This window comes from Kryptolebias marmoratus, linkage group LG1, assembly GCF_001649575.2.
Source record: "Kryptolebias marmoratus isolate JLee-2015 linkage group LG1, ASM164957v2, whole genome shotgun sequence".
Taxonomy (NCBI): Eukaryota; Metazoa; Chordata; class Actinopteri; order Cyprinodontiformes; family Rivulidae; genus Kryptolebias; species Kryptolebias marmoratus.
Window position 1 is genome coordinate 32,084,174 of NC_051430.1, and position 20,712 is coordinate 32,104,885.

Genomic DNA, 20,712 nt, shown 5'->3' on the forward strand with positions numbered 1-20,712 from the left:
AACCCCGACTCTGCGCTGTCGCATCTGCAGAAACTTTTTGGTGACTGTTTTGACCCTGGACTGGAGCTTTAAGAATTTGGTCCAGATCTCAATGCTGTAGGTTTTATTTGTGCTTCTGTCTCTATATAAACACAGAGACACGTTTGTCACAGTCTGTGAGAGTCGCGTGCAGTCTGTGCAGCCGTCTGGTGGGAACACGCAGCGCAGTGGCAGGGCCGGAAAGTGTGGGGGGGGGGCAATAGCCCCCTGGCCCCAGTGGTTCCGGCGCCTATGGTCCGCACATTGGGTTCCTGACATAATTAATTAATTTTAACGTGAGTTATTTTTAAAATGAAGAATGGTTAAAAAATTTTAAAAAACAAACGCGTTTCCCTACATCTTTGGGTTCAGTTGCTTTTTTATTTGATTTCTTGTAGAAATGGTGGCAGTTTGTGTCTGCTCTCACAACTCACTGTTTAGCCCAACACTACAGCAAATTTGGAAGTTGATCCTTTTTTTGATTTTCTTGCATAAAAAGTAGAAAAGACTGCACCAAACTGCTCCTGGTGTTACCGTTCTCCTGGTTGGAAAACAGCCTACTTGCACTGGAGACCGTTTTGCCGATGTCAGCCAGGGAGCGCAGGTTGGACTTCTTGGTCTGGTGACGATGTTTTCGTAGCAGCGTGAACATCACCTTGTCCTTCAGGTCCGCTTTCAGCTGGCCGATCTCAATCTGGTTGTCAGTGATCATCTCTAAAGAAAGAAAGAAGACATCAGTAAATTAATAAAATCATCAAAAAGACTGAAAAGCAAACAAAATCAGAGCTTTATTGGTTTGTTTTAGTTGATATCTGTCCTATATTTGTACTTTTTTGTATTCTTACTGTAAAAGTACATAACTCTTTAGAAGCTTTTGACTAAATTTATTGCACAGTCGTTGGAAACTTTTAATTTCATTACTCTGGATTTCACAGCACAGTCAAAGCAAACAACCAAATCACTGTTAAGAGTTCCTTTGTCCTTGTCAGAATTTAATTAGTCTGTCCAAAACTCTAATGTGTCTCTGTAAAAGTTTTCATGAAACGGTTCAGTCTAACGAGTATCTTTAAAAAGAAGGTCAGAGGCCTGAATGGTGACAGGCAGCAGCCTCAGGGAGATTCTCCTCCTGCAGAGAGAAGTTCAGTTAAACCCAGAGCCAGCTCCTTTTGGCCTGCGTGGTCCAGGCAGAACAGTCAATTACTTCACATTAATCAAAACCGAATCAAAACTCTTCCTCCTGCTCCTTCATGCAGACAAACCTGAGGGGGTGGCATGGCATGGGAGGGCAGAGAGACATAACTGGAGATTGCTGACCGTTTCTAAATCACAAAGTCTTTGTGTGGCTGTTTACAAACGATTTTAAGTCTGGTGATCAGATTAAAGTTGAGTTCAAGCCTTTACTGCTCTGACAACAAAAACGAAGTAAAGAAATGTTGTGATGCATCTGAACTCATGGATCTCTATATAGAAAAGTGTATTGCCAAACAATCAATAATACAGCTTAAGAACAGCCTACATCCAATGCAGTTTCGCAGAATCAGCATTAGTTATGTTACAAGAAAAAGCTGAAGGTTTTCTAAACAAAAATGGATACATAGGCACCATATGAATTTGAAAAGGGTCTTTGACACAGTTGATCACAGGGGGTCTCCACAGTGAGTCCTCCTCCCCCATCTAACTCTGTCTTCTGTGTCCTCTGTCCTCACTCTAACTACATCCATATATGTCCACTTTGTCTTTTTCCTGGTAGCTGCATCTCTAACATCCTTCTACCAATATACCCACTGTCCCTCCTCTGCACATGTCCAAACCATCTCAGTCTGTCCTCTCTAACTTTATCTCCCAGTCCTTCAACCTGTGCTGTCCTCTGATGACCTCATTCTTAATCCTGTCCATCTTTGTCCCTCCCAAGGAGAACCTCAGCATCTTCAGCTCTGCCACTTCCAGTTCTGTCTCCTGTCTTTTTGTCAGTCCCATTGTCTCCAAACCATACAACATAGTTGCTCTCACCACTGTCCTGTAAACCTTTCCTTTGACCTTTGCTGCCACCCTTTTGTCACAAATCCCTCCTGAAACTTTTCTCCATCCATCCACTCCATCACCTCTTTACCTCACTCCCTGTTCTCCTGGACAGTGGACCCTAAGTCCTCAAAGTCCTGCATCTTTGTGACCTCTGACCTTGTAGCCTCACTGTTCCACCTGCCTCCCTCTCATTCACACACAGGTACTCTGTCTTTCTACAGCTGACTTTTATCCTTCGTCTTTCAAGGTCATACCTCCACCTCTCCAGGTTCTCTTCCACCTGTTCCCTGTTCTCACCACAGATCACAGTGTCATCTGCAAACAGACCTCATCTGTTAGTCTGTCCATCACCAGAGCAAACAAGAAGGGGTCATCTGTCATGTGTCTGGTCTGATGTGTAACGTGTCATCTGCGTCCTTAGTTGTGTTCTAACTTGTATAGTGCTTTTTGGATCTACTAACATCACCCTAGCAAGGGACAAACAGATGGAAACTAGCATTAGGCATATTTACAAATGCTGTGTACTTGTTCATATATATGCACCATTCCTGTTTTAAATAAATTAATCTGAAATTTACGTCACTGTTCTGTTTGCACATCAGAAATCAGATGAAATCTCACTGTCAGACAGACAGGAACACGCTGAAGTTTACACAGGCAATTATTCTTTCATTAATAACTATTTTTAAAGTATAGGCAAATTTTTCTGCTGAACTCAGACCCTCTCAAATAAATACCGTATTTTCCACACTATAGGGCGCACTAGATTATAAGACGCACGGTCGATGAATGGTCCATTTTCAAACTTTTGTCATACAGTAGAACACCCAAAATAATTGTGTGACCACTTTGATTTTGTTAAGCAAAATTAGGAGAATTCTCTATTTTTCTAAAAGACTTTAGACTTCATTTTAACTGTTTGAAGGAAAGAACTGATAAATGCGAGCAGCATGCCTGCGGAACCTTTGTTCGTGGACGAGTGTAATGCCCGGTTGCAATAGGTGAGGCACTCCGCCTGTGTTTATTGCTGCTGCGGTTTTTCTGTATTCTTACAGGTTAGTGGTCAACCATACACACATAAATGTTCCCTCAAAATGTACCTAAACTGTGTGAATGTTAAAGAAAGAGTCATAATGTGATGTATGAACAGTTTTTTGTGTTAAAAAGAGAGTTTGCTTCACTCCGCTGTTCGTTCGCGGGTTAATTTGCCCTTCTCAGGGTCTGGCAGGCGGGCCGCCGGCAGAGGTGGGTCAGGTTTGCCCTGGGGATTGTCTTGAAGGCATGCTGCCAGGTTAAACTGTGGTATAGATTGATGTCCCACGCACTTGCAGAAGTTAGTGAAGCTATGTTAGGTATTTTGTTCAGTGTGTTAATTGATTCCAAATAAGTAAGCGTTAAGAAAGAAAAGAAGTATTTATTAAAGCAAGTTTATTTATTTAAGGTTAATTACTTAAGTTAAGCTTTACAGATATGTTTTATATTCCCAGAGTGAAGTAAAACAAGATTTAAGTGCATACAATTGAGCAAATTGCTACGAAAACTTGGTGCAAGTTGTGTAAACAACAAAAGCGCTATGGACAACGTTGGCCCTGTGCTGTTGTTGTTTTTTTAAACTTATGGGGATTCTCCTGAGGCTTCAGGAAGAGAGGCGCAGTGGAAGAAACGCTCTGGATGCTGCGATTGTTGCGCGGAGTAGGACGGCTGTTATCCGCCGGAGATTTCAGGCTTTACAGCGCCTTCAGCTGGGGGACAGACGGCAGAAACGCTGCAGGGTAAGCTAACGCTGCTGTTTATATTCCTATCATTCGCTCTTTATGCTTGCATCTGGTCACACCCACGACCAATGAGTGACCAGGAGCTAAGCTTGCGCCGCCCACGAAGCAGGGCCGGCCCGGCTGGCCCGACTCCGAAGCAGGGACCAAAGAAGCAGGGCCGGCCCGGCTGGCCCTACTCCGAAGCAGGGACCAAAGAAGCAGGGCCGGGTAGGCTGGCCCGACTCCGAAGCAGGGACCAAAGAAGCAGGGCCGGCCCGGCTGGCCCTACTCCGAAGCAGGGACCAAAGAAACAGGGACCGGCCGCAAAAAAATGCAGATGTAAACGCTCGCAAAGCAAGCGGAGTAGAGTGGAGCCGGGACCTTTAGAGCCCATGTAAAGGGGGCAAAAGATAATGAAACGGTTCAAAACTCACGGAAGAATACTGCATCGACACAAGCGTCAAGTATAAATGCCTACACTGTCATACTAAAACATTATGACTTCTTACATATATAAGGTGCACTGTCATTTTTTGAGAAAATTGAAGGCTTTTAAGTGCGCCTTATAGTCTGGCAAATACAGTGTAATCTTTATTTTAAAGGTAAAATCCCAAGAATGTTTTTGTTCACTCCACTTCCTGAAATACAATACAAACCAAATTAGGATTGAAAATATGACTGTTTGAACATGGGATCTGTTTAGAACAACAACACTGCATTAATGGTCGATTTAAACTATTGATTCACTGCAAATATATAAAAATATGTTATGTTCAGGTGTTTTTATATGTCTGGCTCTAAATGTTACCTCTGTATTACTCATCAACCAAAACATAAAATAAAAATCAAAGATACTAAGGAGAGTCTTTTCTGATTGGTCAGCTCCAGTGGCCCGATGATGCCCTTCCCATCAGAGAAGTTGGTTTCCAAAGCAGACAAATGTTTTATAGTACCACTTAAAGTGATAGTGATTAACATTTAGGTACTTTATTCTGAATCCAGTTATTTGTGGTTTTTGTTCAGAACATCCCAAACTGATCATTTGAACTAAATTAAAATATCTCAAAGCCTCCTTTCCTCAAAGAAGAACAATGAAAAAAGTGACTTGTGTTAAACTCACCAACAACCTGCGGCAGAGTCGAAACTTCCATGTCGAGCATAATGGTGCCTTTTTCTATGCATTTTCGAAGTTCAAACAGGCTGTGCAACGACAGCGTAGCCACATGAGGTTTACTCCAACGTTCACCTCCTTTTTCCACTTTTTCCTCAAACTTTATCCACCTGCAGGGATCAGAGAAAAAGAAAACGTTAAAATCCACTCAACTAGAAGTTCTGATAATAACAAAGCTGGTTATTAACAGGAAAAAAACTTGTTTATAATCATTTTTTTATAAACAAAAATTTTCATCTTAAATACACAAATACTATAAAATCTACTTTCACAAGCAGCTGAGTACAAGTGGAAGTAACTCAACCCTAATGAGGTTATCCGTCCGTCCATTTTACCTACTTATGTTGATCTCACAGCACATTCAGGTGTGCCTTTAACTCCTCGCAATCATCCGTATTTTGTTTTGTGTTATTTTGCTGCAACGTCAGTCTTTGTTTCCATTTTTGTTAAGTAAATCAGTTTTTGCTTTATGAGATATTGAATCTGCTATCTGGGCTCTTTTCCATCAAACCTGTCAAAAGCTCTCAACAACCACGCTCCATCTTATATTAAAGATCTTATTGTGCCACATTTTCCTAACAGATCACTTCACTGCAGGTTTATACAATACAATACAAATTTATTTCTAAAGCACTTATGAAAACAACACTGTTGGCCAAAGTGCTGTACACGGATAAAAGAACAAAGTAAAACAAAATATTCAAAACATGTAAAAGTTCTAACAAACATACAAACAATAAAATCAATTAAAACAGTAAAAACAATGACTAGTTAAAATGATATAAAACAATAAAAGCCAATATCTCAAACTGAGTTTCAAAAGAGAGAAAAAAAAAAGTGTTTTTAAAGAAGATTTAAAAACAGTGAGTCGGCCTGTTCGACGTGTAAAGGCAGCTCATTCCACAGTTTAGGGGCAGCGACTGAAAATGCTCGGTCACCTCCTCAATCTCCTCTTTGACTTTGGGATGACCAACAGAAACTGATCTGCCGACCTGAGAGAGCATGAGGGAAACATACCACTGGACCAGGTCGGACAAATACTGTGGGGCAAGACCATGAAGACTTCTTAAAACGAGCAAACCAGAGACAAACTGAGAAGCAATGTAATGATGCTAAAACAGGAGTGATGTGCTCTAGAATTACTTGTGGTTCCTAGAGTTTCTAAAAATAGAACGGGAGGCAGAGCTTTCAGTTCTCAGGCTCCTCTCTTGTGGAACCAACTTCCAGTTTCTGTGAGGTTGACACCCTGTCTACTTCAAAGACTAGGCGGAAGTTTTTCTTTTTTGATAAATCCTATAGTTTCCTGAGTTATCCCTATAGGCTCAGACTGCTGGGGGACAAATTGACCCCATTTTTCCACTCTTCTGCTGTCTTTACTGTCGCTACTCTCCATGTTTATATATTTAATTATTGCTGTCATTAACCTGTTTTTCTTTGTTATTCTTTCCATAGAAACTATACTTAGACCACTTCCTGTTTGTCTGTCTCTTTCCTGTGCTTTCCTAACCCCAGCCATCTGGTTCTGCTTTCTTTTGATGGTTTCTTCGTACTAAAAGGGAGTTGTTCCTTTCCACTGTCACCTTTGTGCTGCTCAGGATAGAGATTTTATCAAAATATTGAATGAAAAATTTTTGTTAATAATGAAAAGAACTATGTGGATATTATCTAAGAAAATTAAATCTAGCTAATAGAGTTTGATATTTGTTTTCTCTTAGCTTTTATTTTTATTGTCTCATATCTTGTCACTTTATATAGTGCCTTTCTAGCCAACCGGGCCACTACACAATCTTTCCTCATTTACCCATCCACACAGCTAATCTAAATAAATGATAGTATAGAGTTTAATCAGTGCTTTGAACTCCATCCATACACCAATGGGACACACATCAGAAGAGGCAACGAGGGCCTCTCCCAGAGACACTTCGACATGTGACTCCTGCTAGGAATCGAACCTTCAACTCTCTCATTGGAGGACGACTGCTTTAACCACTGATCAACAGGTCACAACTGTCTAATTTGAAGGTGCAGAACAAAAAGTGAATTCTTCTACTCTTCAGTTCCTCTGTAACTTCAACTCTTTAGAGAAGCCATCTCTGAATGAGTTTTGTAACAGCGTCTTTAGATGTACTTTTGTTGTTATTTTTAATAAGTAGCAGTCACATTTTCATGCATTTTCCTTCCCGTAGTTCTTTTTAGTCAGAATTTGTTATTGTGTCCTTTTTCTGTCAGGTAAAGTAGCAGTCAGCCTACAGTGAATGAAAACCTTTTTTCTGTAGTACAGCTGGTCAGAGGTTAGAATGACAAATCAACACATTATTGGCTCAAACAGCAGCAGGGATCTTGTTTCTCCCTGAGAGAGCTGCACTTGATCGGCTTATCCGATCACTGTCATCCACTGAACCACACAAAGGAAACCGGGTAAGTTTCAACTGGATCAAGTTTGCTGAAACACTGAAAACTAAAAATACTATTTTTATGTATATTAATATATAATATATTGAATAAATACATTTTATAGCCAGAGGACTGGGTTAGGGGTTAAATTCAGCATCTTTTTCACTTTTTGTACTTCATTCTATTGATGTTGAGCCAGTGGAGGTTTCTAAAGACCAAGTGTAAAAACAGCTGAAGTCCAGTTTTTACCTGGCTGTCTCTTTCCACTCCATCTCCTGTCCATCCACTGACAGCAGCTCGTCCAGCTCAGTGAAGAGCTGGGGGGGTGCCGGTCCATCATCTTCCTCCCCTAAGATGAAACGAATCCTCTCAGCTGCTGGTGAAACTGTGGAAGAAAGAAAGATACTGCGATTCATAGGCTGGCACTGATCCCTGTTGCATAAGGGACTGGGTGCAGAATCTTTGTCCTCAGCTGGATCCTTCTCAGAGACCTCAGGTCCTGGAAATTTAAGCTCCTCTTCTTTCTCCTCTGCATCTTCATCTTTTTCCTCCTTCTCCTCCTGATTATTGTTGTTGGACATCTTTAAAGTTTCAGTGACCCTACTTTACTATCCAAACCAGCTGACCCAGAGTTAGATAATCACAGGGGATCCTGCAAGTGACACCAGCTCAGCAGAGTCCCACAGCAGCAGCTAGACCCCAGTGGAAGTGATGGCCAGTCCCAGCTGCCCGTTCCAGCACATTTCGAACCAGGTAGGAGGGGGCTGATGGGGTTTAGGGGTCCCGTCAGTGACAGTGTCCCCACAGCTACACCCCACACCCCCCTTCACTGTTCTAACAGGCCTTCACTATTGGCGCTGCTGCTGGCTTGGCAAGTGGCCTTGGAAGGCGTCATTAACAAATAGGAAATGCTTCACCAACCAGCCCGTTCTTTAGCTGTAACTTGCCTTTCTTTTCTTTGTTCTTTACATTTAAATAATAAAAGTGCAACACAATGCAAAACCAAACACTGTTTCAAGAGGATTTATATACTTTTAAATGCTATTCAAGTGCTGTATAAATGCACATGATCATAGGTTGTTTCAACAACTAGAAATTACAAAAAAGAAAAAAATAAATAAACTATGAGTGGCAGCATTAATAAAAACAAGATTATGAATGACCAAAACCAAGATTACCATCAGCAAACAACAGAAAAAAGGCAATTAGTGGTCCATAACAGCTATAGTACATCTTATTTACAGCAAGGCTGATAAAAACAGAAATTAATGAAGCTGCTGTAGTGGTAAAGATGCTGCCTCCAACATAATCCAAACTAGCAATCTCTACCTGAATCAGAGCACAGATATTAATATTAGTTTAGCTGAAGCTTACAGTTTGATGCTGTCACACTGGTTTGTATTTTGCCATCGACGCTGGTGTATTTTGATTTTTTTTAAACAAAAAAAAGTTAAGAGTTTGTTGTAAAAGCTTAAGTGTTGTAATGTACAGGGTGTAATGTTCATGATCTACTCCTGTTACATTTATTGTGTGATGAAGGGTGGAAACAGTATTAGCAATGTGCATGCTACGGTATTAGCATGGCAGGTACTATGCTGTTAGCATTGCATGTGCCACAGCGTTAGCATCTTGTGTGCTATATTGCCGTAAAGTAACTGTCTAGTTGTTTTTGTGGCATTTTGTTCTTTGGTGTGATGTTGAATATGCCACTGAGATGCAGCTCTAATAAGATGGAGAAGAAAGACAGACGATGGAAGTAATTGTTACACATAAGTGCTCAACAAGTGGCAAAGCAGACAGAGCTTTAGCATAATCCAGCATTGGATTGTTGTTGGGTCAGTAACCTGTAACCCTGCAGTTAGTACTCAAACACTAGAATGTGCGTTTAAAATATTTATGTCTGTGAAAGGTTGAGTCACATCACAACGTAAGTGCAGAGTTGCCTTTTTTTGGCCTTGTTAAGAAGCATTCAACAAGATGGAAGACTGGATCAGCGACTCATGTGACCTTAACAGCTTTATAGTTTTTATTTTCATAATAATGCCTTATAAACCGGGAAGGCCCAACCTACAATCAGAACTGAAGAAGCATTTTGGATAACTTCAAGAATCAAGAAACTAAGTCCAGTTGTCTTCTATTAAACCACTTAGGACTGAGAATCTTCACCAGTGTACACACCTGCTGTTGACCAACACAGCTGTTCACATTCAGTAATCGGGGCTTCCAGGAGACATACTTTCTCCACCTCTGTTTCCTGCTCCTTGTTTGTGTCTGCCTCTGGTTCTTTGTCCACTCCTGCTTGTTGTTTTGCTTGTTTCTTACTGCCTTGTTCTTTGTTCCTTGTCTGCTCATTTATTTCATTATTAAGGAGCATTTGACAACCCCATCCAGCTGACACAACACAAAATCAGAGCCCCCCCCCGCATAAAGTCAACGTGAAGAAGGCAGCTGGCCCAGATGGGATCACTGGAAGGATCCTCAGAGACTGTGCAGACTAGCTAGCAGATGGTGGTAAATATACAACCATCTTCAACCTCTCACTACAACAAGTTTTTACCCCAGCCTGAAGTCTGCCACAATAGTCTCAAAGACAAAAAAAAAGAACGCAGTGAACTGAACTGCTTCAATGACTACCAGCCTGTTGCTCTCACACCAGTTACCACTAAGTGTTTTGACTCACATTAGATTTGCAATCCCTGCTGGCCATGACAACCATGAGTTTACATAGAGATCAAAAGGATCAACAAAGGATGCCGTTATAACAGCTCTGCTGTACACAGGCCACACTTGGAGAACAACACCTTCAACATTGTGATCCCACATTATTTTGTGCGGAAATTGAGTGGCCTTGGACTAGGCAGTTCACTGTGCACATGGATATTGGACTTCTTTAGCAACCGACCACAAACTGTCCCAGGGAAGCAGACCTCATCCACTCTCATTCTAGACACAGACACACTGCACGTGGTGTCGTCAGCCCCATCCTCTACTTTATCTTCACCCATGGTAAATGACCTGCACTTGTATAGCACTTTATCAACTCCAAAGCACTTCACACTACATTCAGTCATCCACACATTCACTCACTGATGGTGGTGAGCTACATTGCAGCCACAGGTGCCCTGGGGCAGACTGACAGAAATGAGGCTGCCATTAAACCAGCGCTACCGAACCCTCTGACCACCACCAGTAGGCAAGGCAGGTGAAGTGTCTAGCCTAAGGACACAACGGCTGAGATGGACGGAGCAGGTGTTTACAAAATGAACCCCTACCTCCTGAGCCACCATCACCCATAAGTGTTCCCCACAAACCCCACCAACACCATCATTAAACTGGATGATGATACCACCATTGTAGGACTGATAATGGACAACAACAAGACAGCCTACAAAGAGGAAGTTCACCACCTGATGGACTGGTGTACCAAGAGCAATCTGGATCTCAACATTTCCAAAACCAAGGGAATGATTGTTGATTTCAGGAAATCAAAACAACTGTACCCTCTGCCCTCTCCATTCAAGGGGAGGAGACGGTGGAGAGCTTCAGATTCCGAGGGGTGAAGGTATCAAATCACCTCACCAAGAACCCTACACATCTTACGTGGGGAAGGCCAAACAAAGACTGTGCCTCCTTAAGCTAAATCAAGTGCACCCGCCTCATCACCTGCTCAACAGCTTCAATTATTGAGAGCGTTCTGACCTACTGCTGAACTACTGCGAACCGGAAGGACCGGCAGAAAAGTGAGGTCAGCAGAATGCGTCACAAGATCACGACTGCCTGCACTCACAGACATTTACTCTGAGATACAAAAGAAGAAAGCCGGTGTTATTTCAAAGGACAACTCGTACCCTGGACAGCCCCTGTTCTCACCTATACCCTCAGGGAAAAGATTTAGAATACTCAAAACAAAAATAAAAAGTCTGATACACAACTTCTGTCCATGAGCTATAACATCGGTTAGAACCAGTATTCAATAAGTGACTGTCTGCTGTGCAATCTGCACAGTGTAGGATTTTCTAAACCATGCTCCTTATGTAAATGTTTATTTACTCTCTTTACATTTTTTTATTTGACTTGCACAGTTGCATATGTAACTGTGTTTTTTTTCACGTTTGACTTGAATGCAGAGCAAAGCTGCATTAGTTGCACTTTGCATTAGTAGCTTTTTTTCTTCATTGTTTTTATTGCTGCCAAGCTGGAGGTGCAAAACTGTGTTTGATTGTTGACAATGAATTCCGATTCTTTAGTTTGAACTTAGTTCTCCACCTTTGTGTTCCAACGATGGCCCTCAACATAACATTTAAAGTAGACAGTAATTCCACAACAAATGAGCCAAACGACCATTCACACTCTCACTCCCACCTAGTGCCAATGTAGAGTTATTAATTAACCTAACATGCATGTTTTTAGTCAGTGGAAAGAAACCAGAGTACCCTAAGAAAACCCACACATGCACGTATGAAACATGTAAGCTGGACACAGAAAGGCCAGGAGGCAAACCTGTGACGTTGTTGTGAGGCATCAGTGCTAACCACCGCTCCACCATGCCCACTCCAACTGCTAAAGTCGTATAAACCTAAATTTTAAAACATAAAAAGGGCACAAATGGAAAACTGATGATTGAAATATGTACGAAACATCACTAAGAGCTGAGTAACAAAACACACTTTTAGATAAAATGCAGATGTGTGCATTCTAATCATCCACCGCACCATTAATTCATTAATTTATTCATTCACTGAGTCAGCATCCACCACACTGAGTCATTCATTCATTCAGCAGTGTGGTCACATTTTAAATGAGGTAAAGGGTTCCAGGTTTCCTTTGCTGTTCTTGTGGCAGAATAACAGCCGCAGCAGCCAACTGGACAAGCAGCTGTAAGATTACTGGGTGGATGATAAACTGTCTGCTGACACAAACACACACATTTCCACAAGCTGTAACTAGCTTCAGTCCCTGCTACCTGCTTAATAATATCTTAGAGGGAATAATTAACGTGTGTTCAGCTGACTCTCATATCTGCAGAGATTTGGGTTGATTACAGTAAATAAAACAAACTTTAAGTACAGATTTGAGTAAAACGGCATTAAAAAACAAACAATAACAGTGATGAAGATTCCCCAGAGAGCATTTGCAGTTGTTTTTATCCAAACTTATCTAAAAATGTCAAAGATCCATAGTAAAACGTAAGACAAGACAGGTGAATTATTTGTAAATAGGATCTAAAATACAATTCAGATAAAACAATTTATTTGTAATCCAAGAGTAAAACGATTTAATCAGCCTTGTGCTAAATCTTTCATCTCTTTCCTGTGATGCTGAGAAAAAAAACCCACAGCTGAACAAACTGAATCAGTAAAGATAAAACTTATTTTAAAATAAAAAGTTAGAAAAAAGACAAACTTTAAATGTATTTAGTTTTATTAACAGTAGAACTTGAGTTAATTATAATCATTAATTAATTATGTTTACTTTCACCACTGATCTGACAACAGTTTGAACACAGACTTCCACTCATGTGTTGGATTTATACGGAAAGAAGAGAGAAAAAGTCGAAAAGCTTCACCAGTTTTAAAAAGAAATGCACCTCGCAAAAAATGTAACCTTTTTGTGCCAAAAACAACAATAGACAACATCATCCTTCTTCTGCTTAATTACTTCTTACAAAAACAAACACAAAACTGTCAGGAAATTATTAGAATTTGAAAATTCTAACAGGACATAAATATTTACAAGCGAAATACTTCTATACTTCTTTATTTAGTAACTCAGTGGTTTTTTTTTTTGTTGTTGTTGTTGTTTTACATTTTAAAATAGTTTTTGTTGCATAACTTTTTCCATTTAGCAAAACTCTATAAAGTGTTGACAGGAATAATGGTGGTATCAATGCCCTGCTGTCCTACTCAGCCAGTTGCTAAGAGAATTGTGTGAGGGTGGGGGAGAAGGGGGGGGGGAGTCTTGGTGCACAATGAAACCAAAGGGTGAGAGCAAGCACGAAAAGGACGGGTAGAGATGAAAAATCCCATCGTTCAAATGCAATTTCAAAGCTGTGTGTGCTCTCGCCAAGAGCCACAGGCACACAAAGAGGACTTTGTCCCAGCAGCAAAGGCTCATGGGATATAGTACGGAGAAAGAATGCCTGCTGCCTGCTAGAAAGCCTAGTGTAACCCCTTCTAAAGGCTTGTTCAATGCTGACATGCATCCTACGCAAATACCATCCACCTCCTCCGACCATTCTAAAAATCACAACACAAATATGAACTAACACGTTTCCTGTTTTTAACCACATCTGCAGTCAAAACGTTGTCTTATTCAAGGCAGAAAATCCAGGAAATGTTTCCCATGCCACAAAGTCAGGCATTCAGTATGCAGGGCAGCTCCAGGCAGGGAGCAGTTAGTGGGCTGAATGCAGAATGACACCCGGGAGGGGGGGACTGAATCCCAGGACATCCAGTTCTTGGGTTCTGTTGTGATAGCGGAGGTAGACAACTAATGAAAATGTAATAGATCCCAGCTGTGAGGAAATAACTTTTTGTCTGTAGATATACACACTTCAGTTTGTAGAAACACTTGTGACTGCAGGTATACACGCTGGTGTCTATTTATTTATTAACCTTTATTTAATCAGGCAAACCCTATTGAGATCTCAGATCTCTTTTTCAAGGAGGCCTGGGCCTGAAGGCAGCCTAACATGCAGGTTTTTAGAGTGTGGGAGGAAACCGGCGTACCCAGAAAAAAACCTACATAAACAACAGCAAACAAAATAGTTGCCACGCCCTCCACCGAAACCTGTACACCAACATGTCTTCTGTCACTGGACACACTTTAATGTTGATTAGGTCGAAGGGGTCCGATAAAACATTACACTGCATGTTGTCAGGGGGCGTGGCTTAAGTGATGTCATGGTTTGACTATGAGTATTGTAGGGGATCAGATGTGGATCAATCACTTAAGGTTTGAGTTTTTGTGTAGGAGACAGTCCAGTTTTGTGTTTTATGGCAAGTTATGAAACTTTGAGGCCTGGCCACGCCCCTTCAGCGTTGAATTGATCGATCAAAATCTCTAGGAGGAGTTTGATCAAATGCGGAGGCTGTCAACATCCAAAATGGGGTAAAAATCTGACCTTTGATCCAAGATGGACGACTTCCTGTTTAGTGTAGAGCATGGTTGCAAGAGAGCTTTCTGTAGGTCTTGGGGAGTTCTACAAGTGTACCAAATTTCATTATTCTACAACAAAGTCAGGTCAATGCGGAGGGTGTTTTGAGCTGTTTCTGTTGCGATTTTTGCGACAACCTTAAAATACATAATTTTCATGCAGGCCGGATGCGTCTGCCAAGGTTGGTAAGTTTTCGTAAATGTTTAGGCCTCCAAAAAGCCAATTTATTTGACAGAAACATAATAAAAAAAAAGAAACACTATGAATACAATAGGTCTTTGCAGCGCTCAGCTGCTTGGGCCTAAAAACAGCCTTTACACTTATCTAATAATCATAATTTTTCATAAATGTAAAGATTTCTGTTCCTACTCTGTAGCCTGAACATAAAGGCCATAAAGAAATATTAAATCCTAGCCTGCGTCCTCTGGTTTGGGGAAATTAAACCCATTTGAATCCAAGTAAAGTGAACAAATAATCTCTGTAATCCACTTTGAGAGAATTTTCAATCCTAGTAGAAAAAGATGGGAAAGGGATTGAAAAAAGAACAAAGTCATGGAACTGAGGAGGGGTCAAATATCAGGGAACACATGTAACCCTGCAGTGTCCATCTGACTAAACAAAGAGGATTTCAGCCCAGACAGACCAGGTTCTTCCCTCAGGGTCGGCCATGTTTCTCACAAAGAGGAAGACAAGTGAATCCCTGCAGGGAATCAAGTAATGTGCCGCTCCTTTTCTATCTGTCTGGCAAACGGCTGCAGACTTTAAAATGTGCAAGTTTTACAACAACAGGCTTCATACTGGTGCTTGAATCCTTGAAAACGCTCACACTTTATTGTGGTCTTTTAGGCCTCTAAAAGTTGAGGTAAAGTCCTTTAAAATGTAACTGAATTTGTTAGTAAAATCAGATCTAAACTAGAAGCACTCAAGCGCAAACCGCGTAATTCAGATCATGATCCAGATCAGCACCAAAATTTAATGAAAAGCTTTTTATGTCAATATGCTTTTTATGAACAATGTTTATAATTAAATGTAATTAAATGACTCGAGGGATTTTTAAAAGGTATTACTTCAAAAGGCTCTTATTTACATAGAAGACTTAAGTGACCAAACTGTTCTGTGTTAAAATTAGAAGCTGATTGTCCAGAACAGCTGCTGTTTAAATAAAGAAATAACAAAATTAAAGAAAAAGGTTGGCTGTCTGAAAATCTATATAAAAAGAGAAACAATAAAGAGTAAGGAAAACAGTTTTAGCAAAAATATTTAATATAAAACCGGTAACAAATAAATAAAAAGTAGAACATAAATATTTTACTATGAGTTTGTGGATGAAATTCATCCACAAATTATAATTGCAGTAATATTGGTGCTTCAATTATTTATGCATTGAAACGCTCTTTGAAACATTGTAAAGAGGGTGACGATGTGTTTAATGACTCGTGTGAAATGGAAAACAGAATGTACAGAAGTTTGTTTGCATACAATAAAAACGACTGACTCTGCAAACCACATTGTGCTGTTTGTGGTATTTCATCACCGCTTTCATTCCATGGAAGAGTTTAACGACAGCAGCTGCGTTCATACAAGCACCTGCAGTCTGAATGTTGACTGCTAACAAAACGTCAGCATTCATGCTTTCATGGCAACATGGTTAGAGTTTCCATAAATGAGCAAAGACTGTTGTTGATGTAAAAACAGCAAAGTCCACAGACTGACTTCTCAGGTGTTTTGAAGGATTAAACATGGCTGCCCAACACTTTAACAGTTATGTTTCAGTAAAGTACAAAAATGTCTGACAAGTTAATAAGAATTAGGAATTTTAAATGCAACAATCAATGTCAACATGTATGTTTTACCATTAAAAGTATAAACTTTTAAAGATGCTCACCTTTTAATGATAACAGCTTATTTGCTGCAATTTATCAGTGTTTTGTGTTTGGTTAATTGTTTCATCAAAACACAAAATTTCATAAAATATTTTTTTTAGTAACCGTTTTCTCCACAACTGCTGTACAAAATAAAAATAAACATGCCTTGTCCAGCCTATGATTCATATTTTCTCCCTCATATACCTTCACAATTAAAAAAAGATAAATATTAAGCAGTACAAAAATGTAAAAAAAAAAAGTTCAGTGTTTACTTGTTCATGTAAAAATACAAAGAAAATTATCTGTCATGTAATTTAGATAATCAGGCCAATTTCAAAAAGCACCATCTCAAATCTCCAACACTAAAAACAAAGAAGTTACTAAGAAAAAAGTGCTGACACATTGAAATTTTTCACTTAGTTTCTCTGAATCAAACGGGTGCAGGAAAGAGGAGCAGAAACCAAAGAAACCAGCATTACCAGATTAAATCAGAGAGAAAACCACAGACTGATGCTAACCAGAAAAAAACTCATATCAGCAATAATCTAGTTGTGTCTGAGCTGCCACTACTTCAGCAAAAATTCACTCTTTGAGATTTCCTGACACTAAGTGGACTCAGCAACTTTGCTTGGGGGTCACAGGGAGTTATGGGGGCCTAGCCTTCAGCAGAGACAGGCATGAAACCTAATCAACCTTGACATGGAGTCCATCAGAACTTACTGAGTGGTTTGAGGAGGCTATTGCTGGTCTCATCGTTGGTTTCTGTGTCCGACTTGTCAAAGGCACTTTCCATCATCCTCTCTTTTCTGTCCTTGTGGCTGGCTCTCCGGCGATGACGGCGCCGACGCCGAGAGCTCTTGGGCACACGCACGCCGATGTAAATGGTGTGGTGACCTGCACATGGCAAAAACATTGGAGAAAAACTATGACGCATAACATTCAGATTAAAATGATATGAACACAGCTGAAAATGATACATTTTTTTTATATATATGGAATCTAAAAAGAACAAATGTTATTATAACCTTAACAGAGGCAAAACTAGTTAAGTGAATAAAATTTTAAAAAAGCATAAATTTCATCTAATGCTGAGCATTTCTTCCAGCATATCTAAGACAAACAGAGCAAAAGAACAAAGGTGGAAATTACTGCGAAACAAATACTTGTACTTTTTTTATGAAGATGCCGTGACTGTCTGCATGATAGCAGAGTGAGAAAAATGAAGATAACAGCAACTCTCTCCAGTGCCGAGCTGACCTTCAAATCTCACATCACAGGAAAGGAAAAGCTATAACATCACTCAGCCAGGACCAAAACATCACCATTTTACCAGCTGACAAAGGAAGATGCACAGTAGTTCTCAACACTTCTAATTACCAGAAAAAAAATGACTACATTACTGAGCAATAGCACCGCATATGAGACCCTAAAAAGAGACCCAACCAGCACCTACAAAAAGAAGGCCATCTGTCTGCAAAAACTTGAAAAGGACAAAATAATCAATCGATAACTGCACTACAGATTATACCTGGGAGAAACCACTCCTTGTCTATTTTAACTTCCCAAAATACGCAAAGAAGGAAAACCCCTCAGACCCATCAACTCAGTGACAAATAATATTGTAAAACCTCTTGTTGGTATTTTAGCTCCTCTTGTTGGAAACACACCTCATCACACTGAGAACTCCGTTGACTTTGCCAACAAAGTTCAACATTTGAAGCTCCAGGAGGAACTCTGGTATCATTTGATGCCACTTCTCTTTTCACTTGCGTACCCACATCAGAAGCAGTGGAAACTGTCAGAAGGTGACTCCTACAGGACCATGATTTGAACAACCGGACCAACTTCACCCCAGACCAGATCTGCACCTTGCTGGACCTCTGCCTTTCCACCACTTGTTTCAAGCATAATGACAGTTCTTACAGACAGAAGCATGGGATCTCCATTTTCACCCATTGAGGAAGTGGAACAGAGCTGGATTACTTTAAGGGAGCTACACCAAGCCTTTGGTTCAGATATGTGGACGGTACCTGGGTCAAAATCCAAGCTAAGGAAGTAGAAGCGTCCACCAGACACAGCTCTGTTGACAACATCAAGTTCACCAGAGAAGATGCGAACGACAACAAGCTGCCTTTTTTAGACTGTCTGGTTCACATGGAGAGAGAGGACAGCCCCAACACTGAGGTCTACAGGAAACCAACCCACACAGATCAGAACCTTCTGTTGGACTCTCACCAACCACTGGAACACAAACTCCCTGTCATCAGAACTCTACAGCTTTGAGCTGAACACGTCCCCACAAAGACAGAAGGGAAGGAAAATGAACAGAAACACATCAAAAAAGCTCTCCAAACATGTGGATATCCTAACTGGGCTTTTGTCAAGTCAGCAAGGAAATCTACAAAATACACCTCTGAACAGAACAAGGAGAAGAACAGATGGTAAAACATCGTCACCCCTGATGTCGCTGGAGTATCTGAGAAACTCAGAATGACTTTCTCCAAACACAACATCCCGGTCCATTTCCAGCTCTACAGGACTCTGAGACAGAGGCTGGTCCATTTCAAACCCAACAAGACTCTCAGGCAGAGGCTGGTCCATCCTGAGGACACAGAGGCCGGTCTGTCCTGAGGACACAAACTGAGCCGTGTGGTGTCTGCAGGTCAGTGCAGAGAGGAATGTTCAGACCTCTATATTGGAGAAACCAAACAGCTTTTCTACAGAAGCATGGCTCAACACAGGAGAGCAGCTCTTCAGGACTCAGCTGAGCTCCTACACCTCAAGGATAAGGGACACTCTTTGGAGGACCAAAATGTTCATATGTTGGACAGAGAAGACAGATCGTTTGAGAGGGGGGTGAAGGAAGCCATTTATGTCAAACGAGAGAAATCAACTTTAAACAGAGGAGGAAGTCTCAGAGTTCAGCTTTCTAAAACCTCCAATGGAGCATTAAGCCTGATCCCCAGTCAGTTTTACTCCAATCAACACCTTTATTCATTAAGTATATAATTTCTATGCAGTTTATGTCTAAACAAAAACTAGTCAAATTAAAATGGAAGTAGAAAATGCGGAAAGAGTTGTTTCCCTAATTTGAATAAAGGAAAGAAATGAAATAAAAATGGTCATTATTGATAAAGGCTTCCTTTTGGATCAGGTTGAGTAAAGCTGAACCAAGCATTGCACATGACCCAACCAGGAAGTGACTGAATCCCTGAACACAACAAACAATGATCTTTCTATAAACACAATGCCATGCTTTATTCACTGAAAGACAATGCCTTGTTTTTAGTTTTGTTTTCTTTGGGTGTTCATCAAAATTCACCGACACCAATGGCTAACACATTCAGCAACCATCAAGCTTCAGAGTTTTAAAATGTAATTTTTTCTTTTGTTATTTATACAATCAGGACAGGTACTCAGAGGGATAGTGGTGTAAAAAAGAAAGAAAAACAGACGAACCCTCCAAACAGAAGTGGGTCTGACAGAAAAGCTTCATCAGCAGAAATTTAAGTAGGAGTAAAGAACAAAGACAATAAAAACACAATGAGGAAGGTGCACATGTTTGTACGGACTGAACCACAAGAAGGGAAAAGATGGAATGAAGAGGAGAGCGGTAAAACAAAGGAATGAAAAATAGTAAAGTCAGGACCTCGAAAGGAAGATTTGCACACTGATGAAGCAGCTTTGTGAACCAACTTCCTTTTTTAAGGGAGCAGAAGAAGTCCTTTTGAAGCTGCCTGTATGAACACACTGAATGAAATTAAAGAGGTCTGTTTTCTTGTTTAACTCGCAGGATTTCTGAGCAAAGGCAACACTACAGCCAGATCCCCTGGAAACAACGCTGCTGGAAGGCCACAGAGCCCTTACAGCATACTGATGGCTGACAACCCTCTAAAGATCCAGCTCAGTCTAAAGGCACATACAACTCCGCACAAGCACATTAAACTAAATTACAACACAGTTTAAAAAGAAAAAACTGGATCGGATAAGAGTTACATTTCAGGTAAATCTTTTTATCAACTTAAACCAGTGCCGGCTGGCCAATAGAGGGCGCCACCCCACCACTCAAATTACCTTGAAAAAGATGTTTAAAAAAAATTATTAAAATGAAATAATGAAATAAATATATATTGAAATATATGTATATATATTTTTAGTTGTGTAAGATAAATTTAGTTAATGATAAGTAAAGTTGTTTCGTTCATCGACGTTGTCTGATTGGTGACGTATTTCCGCCCCGGAGCGCAAAAATCTTTGTCCATAGACTCTCCTTAAAAGTTGCACATGCGCAGTAGCTCCTCTCAGTACAAGAGATAGGACCGTTCAGGGCGC

At 40.5% G+C, this 20,712-nt stretch overlaps 1 protein-coding gene across 8 annotated transcripts in view; it reads right to left on the reverse strand.

Annotated features, from left to right (window-relative positions):
• slc4a4a (solute carrier family 4 member 4a) overlaps positions 1–20,712 on the reverse strand; it is a 52,857-nt gene that overhangs the window by 26,026 nt on the left and 6,119 nt on the right. For 4 of the 8 annotated variants that reach the window (XM_017426332.2, XM_017426329.2, XM_017426331.3 and 1 more), the window contains 4 exons: positions 17,101–17,274; positions 7,609–7,744; positions 4,915–5,075; positions 553–732 (listed from right to left, as the gene is read on the reverse strand). In XM_017426332.2, coding sequence (XP_017281821.1) covers positions 553–732; positions 4,915–5,075; positions 7,609–7,744; positions 17,101–17,274 — 651 coding nt within the window. Of the gene's footprint in view, positions 1–552; positions 733–4,914; positions 5,076–7,608; positions 8,091–17,100; positions 17,275–20,712 lie in introns of those variants that run through there. The other 4 variants (XM_017426333.2, XM_037977850.1, XM_017426336.2 and 1 more) reach the window with 3 other exon arrangements.